The sequence below is a fragment of the Triticum aestivum genome, chromosome 1B (assembly GCF_018294505.1).
Source record: "Triticum aestivum cultivar Chinese Spring chromosome 1B, IWGSC CS RefSeq v2.1, whole genome shotgun sequence".
Classification (NCBI taxonomy): Eukaryota; Viridiplantae; Streptophyta; class Magnoliopsida; order Poales; family Poaceae; genus Triticum; species Triticum aestivum.
In genome coordinates, this window is record NC_057795.1 from 256,804,374 (window position 1) to 256,814,982 (window position 10,609).

A 10,609-nucleotide genomic window follows, 5' to 3' on the forward strand; every position below is an offset into this window, starting at 1 on the left:
CAAAAAACGTATTTTCTCTGTATTTTCTACAAACTTTAACGGAAAGGCGCAAATAATATACCGTTGAAAAGCTACGAAAAATGCGAAACTTTTTCATGTTTATGGTTTTCTCTGATTGCTAACTGTTTTCATGTAATTTCGAAAAGGGTGAGATTATTCGTTCTGCCTTTATCGCGAAATAGATTCTTCAAAAATGCACCGCGTGAAGAACATGAACTTCTAGACACGTGTACTTGAACTTCACTCTGTTTTTTCACGTGTTATTGTTACTCGTAGCTCTCGATCCACTGCTCGTAACTCTGCATCCACTCACTGGAATTGAGCTAGCGATATACCAATGGAAAGCTATTGTAAACACGCAACTTTCCCGTGTTGATCATTTTTTCATACCCGCGACGATTTTAAAAGTTTTTTATCTCAAATTCATTCACTATAGTAGTCGAACTTCATGCTGTTATCACGTTGAACTTCTGTGACGTATTTTCGTTTGTAATTTTCTCATGTTTTAAATAGGAATCTTGTTCGTTGGCGAATTTTGCTCTCGGGTCGTGATGAAATTGCGTCTTTTGCAATTTTACTGCCTGAGTTGTTTGACCTGAACTTCTCCTAGTGCTAGGTTGAACTTCTGCCGACATTGCCCAAACGGGGCTTGCAATATACCATTGGAAAGCTATGGACACAAGTGTCATGTTCCAAGTTAAAATTTTGGCAAAATGTAAGCGATTTAAAAGCAGTTTTGAAAACCATTTTTTCCTCATACAAAAAATGTGAATCGTATTTTCGATCGCATTTCTAAACCGTTTATCAGAATGAGGCAAATAATATGGCGTTGGAAAACTGCTACAAAACCGCTCCTTCCATATATTAAAAGTTTTCTCTAATCCCCTATGGATAAAGAGTAATTTGGAAAACCGTAGAATTTCACAAACGAAACACCCGAGTTTGTATTTTTTGATGTCATTTATAAACGGCTAATCCAATTGAGGCAAATAATATGGCGTTGGAAAGCTTATGAAAATGCGCTACTTTTTCATGTGAAAAGTTTTTTCTAATTTTGAACGGTTTAAAAGTAATTTAGAAAATGATACAAGTTTCACCGAGTTCGTATTTTTGAGCTAATTGTTTAACTGCATGTCCGAATGCAGCAAATGATATGGCGTTGGAAAGCCCGAACAAATGTGAAACGTTTTTGTATATATTGTTTCTCCCAATTCCTTACAGTTTTAAGTTAATTTTGAAAATGGCTAAAACATATTTTTCCCGTAATTTGTACAAGCTCTATCGAAATGAGGCAAATAATATAACGCTGAAAAGATACGGAAAATGCGAAACTTTTACACATTGATGGTTTTTTCTGATTCTTAGCCATTTTCAAGTAATTTCGAAAACGACGAGATCACTCGTTCTGCCTTTGTCGCGAAACAGATTCTTCAAAAATGCACCGCGTGAAGAATCTGAACTTCTCGACGCGTGTACCTGAACTTCACTCTGTTTTTGACGTGATTTTTTTGCTCGTAGATCTCCACTCACCAGAATTGAGTAAGTGATATACAGATGAAAAGCTGATGTAAACACACAACTTTCCCGTATTGATTATTTTTTTCATACTCGCGACTGTTTAAAAGTTTTTACTCTAAAATTCATTCAATGTGGTAGTTGAACTTCCTGCTGTTTTTACGTTGAACTTCTATGACGTATTTTCGTTTGTAATTTTCTCATCCATTCGTCGGTGTTACACAAATGTTATTCCTTTTTTACAAACCTCTCACACAATAATTTTTTTAACTTTCTCCGATTGAGGACTTGAACTTGCAAAAATGATATTCCTTTCGTTTTGAAGTAAATTAAAAAATGACGAGATCATGAGTTCTGCCTTCACCGCGAATAGAAATACACTGCGTGAAGTTGTTGGACTTCTTGGGCATGTATGCCTGAACTTCACTCTATTTTTAACGTGTTGTTTTTTGCCCGTAACTCCTAAACCATTTAACGACTCTGAGAAAATGGTATACCGATGGAAAGCTGTTGGAAACACACAACTTTTTCGTGTTGATCAGTTTTTCATACTCGCGATGGTTCAAAATAATTTTTTGAATGCGTAAAAATGTGTTTTTAATGGTATACATAAAACTTTTGAAGCATTCATCCAAATATAGCATATAATATACCGTTGGAAAGCTTATGAATAGGAGCATCTTCTTCATGTAGAACGACGTTACAAATTTTTGTCGTTTGAGAGCAATTTAAAAAATGGCAAAAACCACTTCATTTTTTGCTTGTTTTTAACATGTAATTGAAGGTCGGACGTCTCGCAATAGAGATCTCGAACTTCATCGGAAGGAGCACGTGAACTTCTTGGAACAAACCTTATAGGCTTTTAGTTTTTTATTCGTTTTTATCCTCATCTGAAACGCCTTCCGTGTACTAGTTGAACTTCCTGCTATTTTCGCTTTGAACTTCTACCACGTATTTTTTGTTCGTAATTTCCCACCCGTTCATCGGAGTTGCACAAATGATATACCGTGCTAATTACCTCTCTCATAAGAAGTTCTGAACTTTCCCGTGTCGAGCACTTGAACTCCCCGCAAGTAAAATTTTATATACTTTTAACTTTTTTATTCTATTTTCTCATACGAAACACACACCATGCAGTACGTGAACTTCTGGCTGTTATCACTTTGAACTTCTCTCTGTTTCACTTTGGTAATGGAAAAAATCTGGGTTTTTGTAGACATTGAACTGCTCTAACTTTTTTATTTAAACTTCTTTGTGTGTATTTTAGAAATGTGAAAATTAGAGTTTTTTAGAAAGATCGAACTTCGTTATTTCTAATAGAACTTATTGGTCTTATTATTTTGTAATCAAAAAAACTAATTTTCAAATAAATATCAAACTGCTCTTTTAAAAAAATGAACTTCTTTGTTTTATTATTTATTAATGAGAAAAAACTGAGTTTCTAATATGAGTTGAACTACTCTGTTTTTTTTAAATTGAACTTCGTGCTTTTCGTCTTTAGTATCGGGGAAATCTAAGATTTTTATAAAATCAAAGAACTTCATTTTTAAAATCCGTTATTGTTTATTGAACTTCTCGATTTTTTTAGGTGAGCTCTCTTTTTTCATATAGAAGTAGTGGCTTCGATTTTTTTAAACATAAAATGATTCATTTACTTTAATCGTTCTTATCTTTTTTTGTTTAGAGAATATGCAAATCATCAACAATGTGTGTGTGTTTGTGCGCGCCATAAGAGCCGCTTTTCTGAACTGTTGGTGCTGTTTTTCTGGTGGCGGTTTTGTTTTCACGAGCTCTCCAATTTTTTAGAATGTATTCTTTCACTTTGAAAATTTAATTACGCCATTTTTACTATATATGAACTTACACTTTTTTTATTTTTGAACTTCTCACGTGAAATTTAGAGAGAGAGTGGTTGAAAATTTTCTGTGTCATTTTAGCTAAAATTAAAGACAACAAAATCACTCAGCTCATAGTTTGCTTTTTTATTGTATGTCTTGCATGCATTTTTGTAAAATAGGACTTGGTTGGCAAACATATTTCATTACTTTTGTCCAAGTTTTCTACAGAACACCACAATCATCTGGCAAGAGCATGTAAGGTAACGTTTTTAACAAAGAAAAGTCATTCTTTTTCTATATCTGAACGTCATGCAGTTTCGTATATGAACTTCCACGGTTGTGTTTTTCCTGAACTTTTTAAGTTGTAAACATTAGAGCTTTCCCATATGCATTTTTGCTAAGTAGGCGCAGAAGTGTGGAATAAAAAATACATAGGGACCAGCAACAATTCAAACATCTTTTTTTATTAGAAACGGTGAAATATCCGTTTCAAAGTGGTCTCTTATTTTTGTACTATTTGTGTTATTTTTGTCTGAACTTCTTATGTTCTTTCCATCAACAGATTCGGATTTACTTGTACTTCTCTGAACCTTTCATCTACATCACTCTAAACTTCAGTCCTCTTTCAAACCGCAAAAGTTTTCCTGGTTCACATATGTGACCTCCTGTCTATTTACTTGAACTTCTTTTCAAGAAAAAGAATTTTGACGTCAATTTTCTTAACATATAAATTGGGAGACAAACAAACTCATTTAGCAAAACCAAATGGTGGACAGAACATTGTTCCCACGTTATCCACGTACGTACACAAGTAGCTGCATTTTCTTTGATATAATTTTTCAGATACAAGCACACATAAACCAGCAAAGCAACATACTCTTTGACCATTTTTCTGCTGATAAGCTATATTGATGCATTCTTTTTTCCATTTTTCTTTGAGTCTTCAAATTTGTGCCTACAAGATACATGGATTGAGCTGACGGGATTAGAGTTTAAGAACGAAATGAAAGTTGCAACACGCTCCAACAGCATGAGCAGAAGAAGAACAAGGGGAGCTCCTCGTGCGTTTTTTTGAGAGTACGCAATCGCGTACCTTAGCTTTATAGAAGGCAGAAAGTATGTACAAGATAGTTATTACAGCCGGGCCTTAGCTGCACACCGGAGAGCCAACTGACCTAGCAAGCTCCACTCCTAAAATCATACCCTACTACTCACAAAATATTTCGACTCCATTCGCTCCTGCACTCACCCAAGATCTCAAAACGTCGAAGACCTGACTTGTGAATGCACCCACCGTCAAGCTAGTTCTGGCTGGTCCGAATACCAAACCGTTACGATGCTTCCAAAGATGCCAGCAAATGAGCATGACAACCGAGTCGAACCCTCTCCTGTTAACCTTCGGGATGCACGCACGAGCTTCTAGCCACCAATCTTCAATCTTGTCGTACACCGTCGGCACCAGTGTGTCACTGATTCTCGCTTTCAGAAAGCAGTTGTGCCAGACTTGTCTCGCGAAGACACAGTGCAGTAATAAGTGATCAATCGAGTCTTCCTCCTGGGCGCAGATATAACAAGCAGAGGTGTGATCTTGCAGCCCATGTCGTAACCGTCTGTCTGCTGTCCAGAGCGGATATTGCATCGCGAGCCACATAAAAATCTTACAGGATAGGGGCGCCCAGCATTTCCAGATTGCAGCAGCCGACGCACATCGAACACTGCCGTGCCATAACATGTCATATGTCGACTTCGAGGTATATGAGCTTGCAGCATTCCATCTCCAAAGGGGGGTATCATTATGCACCGGATCCAGCACCAAGTTGATCATTCTGTCCCAAAGGTTGATGATCTGCACCAGCCCATCTCAGCATAACTCTCCCGAGATGTCATTAGCGCATCGATGGAGATGCCACGCCTTGCTAACTGTCCGTTTATTCACCACTTGCGTGCGGACCTTCGCCCGTACCAATGGCGCAATCTCAGCAACGGTCCAACCCTCGATCCATCTATCTTTCCAGAATAGGATTCGCTCTCCATTTCCAACCTTCCAGTGCACCAAGCTGTTGAACGCTGACTGCACCTGAGCATCCATCGACAGTGGTAGCCCCTGCCACGGTCTAGCGTCATCCGTACGCCGCAGCCATTCCCATCTGAGCCTAAGGGCGAGACCATGCTTCTGAAGATCCAGCACACCCAATCCACCAAGCTGCTTAGGACGGCACACCTTCTGCCAAGCGACCAAGCATTTGCCGCCATGAATATGCTCAGTTCCAGCCCAAAAGAAAGCACGGCAGCTCTTGTCTACACGCTCCAGATCCCATTTTGGTGCATCGGCGACAAGCAGGTGATGAGTGGGCCGGGCCCGAATCACCGTATTGACCAAAGTCAGCCTGCCCGGTCTTGTCACCATGCCCCTCTGCCATCCTGGTAAGAAGTTGAGCACGTCATCCACCACTGGCTGCCAATCCGAGCGGGTGAGCTGCTTGATGGAGAGCATCAAGCCCAGATACTTGCACGGGGAAGAGTCCATACGCCACGGCAGAGCATGAGAGACCCTCTCAGTGTCTGTCTCATCGGCATGAATCATGATCGCCGAAGACTTGGGGAAGTTGACATGTAATCCAGACGCTTCACCAAACATTTGCAAAGCCATTGTGGTAAAGCTTAGATCTGCGACTGTGGGTTTGATGAACAAAATGACGTCGTCCGCGTAAACCGACAATCGCTGGAAGGGTGAGCAGTCGGCATGCGTCCTCCAGTTGCCGAAGTAATGAGCATAACATGAATTTTCTAATGGGGTGAAACACTGATACAACTGAACTTCAGACACTTGTCTACCCCGCGCTGCCGTTGGCCCATCGTAGTGGAGAGAGAAGGGAGGTGGTGCTCGGTCGATGCACCAACGAAGCAGAGTGCAGGCACGCCGTAGCATAGGGTAGGTCACACCAGATAGGAGGGCATGCCGCACTGGAGCGAAGGGAAGGTCGCACACCGAAGCGGTGAACCTCTCTCACACGGGCGGACGCCAGGGAAAGCCACGAACAACAGCATGCCTTCTGCTACGGCGGGCGGAGGTAGTTTGTGTCACCTGATGGTGGACGGGGAGGCGCCAGAGGCTGGGGCAGAGCAGCGAGGAGGAGCGCGTGGCAGAGGGTCGTCGTCGTCGGAGCAACTGGGCGATGCTGGGGCTGCCTAGGTGGCAGGGGAGGCGCAGCGGGGTCGAGCACCCAGGAAGGCAGCAGCGGGGCCGTTCGCCGGCGCGTGGTGGCGGCAGGCAGCGGCGGGGTCAAGCGCCCCGGCAGGCGGCGGCGGGGTCGCGCGCCGGCGCGTGGTGGCACAGGTAGCGGCGGGGTCGAGCGCCCCGGCAGGCTGCGGCGGGGTCGCGCGCCGGCGCTTGGTGGCGGCGGCCGGCGGTGGGATCGGTCCCGTGCGGATCCGGGGGAAGGAGGTGACCCGGTTCCCGGATCCGGGGCCGAAGGCAATGGCCTGTTTCGGGGGCGAGGCGGCGACTGGTTCCGGGGGGCGGTGCCGCTGATTGTGTGCCGGATAAGGTGGTTTCGAGGGTGGGACTGTGCGCGTAGGAAGTAGGTGGGCTGGGTGTTTTTTTTCCTTCCTTCCGCGACATCCTCGTGTGCGGGTTGATCGTGATCTAAATAACTATTCTGATCCTGGAATCAGAATAGTATTACTCTATATATATAGGCGTCGTATCCTATGAATTCACACATGGTTGTGCATCCCTGCATCCTCTCATCCTTAGCCGTCCGATCGAAATCTCGTATCTACTATGCATCGGTCCTCTTTTTGCAGGAAAACGCCCGCCTCCATCCTAAGTTAGGCTGTGAATTTTCCAAACACCCCCCTCCCGAAGCAGAGAGCAGCTCCGCTAATTCCCGATCTCGCCGAAATTCTGCGGCGGCCACGACGGAATGTGCACCTACACGGCCGATTGCGACGACGAGGACGGCAGTCTGCACTGCAACCAATATGAGTGATAGGCCGTGTGTGTGTGGCCGTTGCAACGGCAGCGTTGGACGGAGATCGATGTAGATGGCCGCCGCATCGGCAGCCTCGGACGGAGATCCATGTCGATGGTCATCGCATCGGCAGCCTGCGAAGGAGCACACGGCAGAGGTCCGTGTAGGCGCCGGCAACGACTTGCGATGGAGACAACCGTAGGTGATCAGCACACTCTGCTTAGGGCCATGACCATCAGCAGTGGACAGTCAGAAAAAAGTTAAAGGCAAAGGGGCGGAGATTGTGCATGAGATGAAGCAAATGGTGTTCCATGATGACCCTCGTGATTTTTTTGATGTACTGAAATATTGTAAACTGTCTCTCTCGTATTTACTTTGATCTATTCCGTGTTGAATGGATTATACCAAGTATCAGGAGCATCATAATAATTATGTTCTCGTCAACCTGAACATGATCTGATTATTTTAAACCGAGGAGCAGCTTATATAATTCATGTCCAATAAATGTTGAGCTCATCCATTTATTCTGTTGTATAAGCAGTGTCAGTTCAATCACTCGTCAGCTGTTTGGGATTCTAGCAGCTTAGTAGTAGAAGTAGCATGTACCGGATGCAAAAGTGTGTTGATAGCATAGGGACTTGTGAAACAAACTGCAGTATGAATGACGCAAAGAACAAATCAACTTATGAATACACATCAACCTCAAGAATGCCATTCAGCAAAAGAAGCTAAATTATTATTTCTTGAGAGTAAACAAGAGCTTTGATTCAATCAGAGTAAACACGTTTACATTGTCATTTTCAGTACAACATCATGAACTTGGGGTGTAGGCCTAGCCAAGATTTGTTTCTCCTGTGAGTTTTAGCAAGGTAGCCAGCACATATGTTGTCCAGTTGCTGTGTCTCCTAAATTTCTGAAAAACAATTCCAAAGAAATGAAATTAACATTTTCTGAAGTTTGCATTCAGCAACACGTGTTACTCCAGTTCTGAAGACCGTTTGCCACATCCAAACGGCATCAACTGCTATTGCAATCGGCAGGAGGAGTTCATCTAAAAAGAAGTAGCTACATGGTTGCAGACTTGCAGTAGTGGTCAAGTCACCGCCATCGTCGGCATGTGGAGGTCGTGGCCGTAGTCGGAGTGTGGTGGACTACTGTTGTTTCCATCATCGGCAAGTAGACTACTGTTGTTTCCATCACAAGCTATAGCCGTCAGGATGCGGCCGACCCCTACGCAGACCTCGGTCTTGTGCTCCATCACAGGTCTTGGCAGGATGTCGTCTCCATCACAGGCCATGGCCGCAGCCTACGCGGACCTCCGCTGTGTGCTCCATCGCACATGGATCTCCATCCGAGGCTACTGATGCGGCGACCATCTACATTGATCTTCGTCCAAGGCTGCCGTTGCGACGGCCACACACACGGCCTATCACTCATACTGGTTGCAGACTGTCGTCCTTGTCGTCGCAACCGGCCGTGTAGATGCGCATTCCGTCGTGGCCGCCGCAGAGTTTTAGCGAGATCGGGAATTAGAGGAGCTTCTCTTTGCTTGGGGAGGGGGGTGTTTGGAAAATTAACAACCTAACTTAGGATGGAGGCGGGCGTTTTCCTGCAAAAAGAGGACCGATGCATAGTAGGCACGAGATTTCGATCGGACGGCTGATGATGAAAGGATGCAGGGATGCACAAACATGTGTGGATTCATAGGATACGACGCCATATATATATATATATATATAACTACAATTTTTTCCTTCCTCCTGGTTTTCTGACATCACGGTCCCACACCATTGTCAACCTATGTAGTCAATAAATGAGAGAATTGCACAAGAAGCGGATGACAGCTGGGACCAAGCAACTCGAGCAGTATTTGTGTTTTTGAGGTGTGAGCACTGCAGAGTTTTTTGATGTTTAGCCCAGATATTAATTTTTCTCCTCTGAACAACAACGAAAACATCACTGCAGGTATTAACTGGGCGGGCTGTGGCCCGTCTAGCCCAGGGCAGATATCCAGCCCAGATATTAATTTTTTTTCAAGCTGAAAATGGCTAGCCCAGCTATACTTTTTTTAGGAATACCCAAGCAATGTCAATTTGTTATTCTCAGCCCCGCTGAGCTGCAAATCTTTCCTAGGAGGGATGCATTAGGCTTAACAAGAAAATGAGCTTTAAGAAATAATAAATGGGATGTAATTATAAAAAGTGGGCAGTAACTATAAAAAAATGCACCAAACACGTAATTTCTTTATAAATATTATTTTTGGATATTGAAAATTTTAATTTCATTAATTGTTGCGAGCGCATTGTTTCGCTGGATTTTTACGTAATATAATTTATATTGAAATTGTATTTAATCTGACTAGAAATTTCGGGATAAAAATATTTCGGATCCTATCAAAATGTGGAAAGTTATATTGAATTCTGTTTTGAACGGTTGGTTGAAATGGGTTGTACTTTTAGCAAAGTGTAAATGGGCTATAGTAAATTCCATTAGAATTCAAAAAAGGGTTGCACATTCTTACAAATCTCAAATGGGCTATAAGTTCTCTGCCACACACTTGTGGCCTTACTAAGTTGACACGTCCCCTAAAAAAGAGAGTTGACGCATATGCAAGGCTTTGTCAACTTATAGTCAACACACGGTTCTAGTAGAAGTGGTCGTTGGATGTCCATCCAACGGATGCCGTGCTTCTTCTTCAATCTCGGATATTCTAGCTTCAGCCGCCCAAAAAATGATTCCTGCTCCTGACATCTGGGGCACGCCGTTTCAGAAGCTGGCATGTGGGCCTACTAAGTTGACATACCAAAGGCTTTGTCAACTTAGTCAATATAAACGATTATAGCTGCATTGACCGTACGATGTCCATCCAACGACCGTCGTGCTTCTTCAACCTCTGGTCTTCTTGCTCCAGCCGCCCAAAGCAGCGCCGGTCGTGCCGCCTGCTCCTGCCTCCCGTGGCCGGCTGTGCTACCGCGGAGGCCTCACCGCCCCCTACTACTCCCACTGCTGGCCAGGCCATCCCTACACTCACCCACACCCCTGTTATTCTGCGCCGACGGCAGCCTCACATCGCAGCCGAACCAGTGAACCCTCGTACTCCTCTCCGCGTGGGCATCCACTGCCGCGTCTTCCCTGTCCCCAGGTCGTCCCCTTCCTAGGCCTCGCCGTCGTCCACCGCCATGGTGCTCTCAGCGTGGCGTGGTCAACGTGGTGAAGGAGCGACTTCCATCGGACGTGGACTATACGTGGAGAGGCTGACAGCTGGGTCCACGGCCGTAGCAA

The 10,609-nt window shown here is 44.1% G+C and overlaps 1 protein-coding gene across 1 annotated transcript; it reads right to left on the reverse strand.

Annotated features, from left to right (window-relative positions):
* Positions 1 to 4,157: 4,157 nt before the first annotated feature.
* Positions 4,158 to 6,912, reverse strand: LOC123118296 (uncharacterized). The gene is made up of 2 exons (XM_044538596.1): positions 4,447 to 6,912; positions 4,158 to 4,308 (listed from the first exon to the last, which is right to left on the reverse strand). The coding sequence occupies exon 1, from the start codon at positions 6,280 to 6,282 to the stop codon at positions 5,215 to 5,217; it is 1,068 nt and encodes a 355-aa protein (XP_044394531.1). The 5' UTR covers positions 6,283 to 6,912; the 3' UTR covers positions 4,158 to 4,308; positions 4,447 to 5,214.
* Positions 6,913 to 10,609: the final 3,697 nt, after the last annotated feature.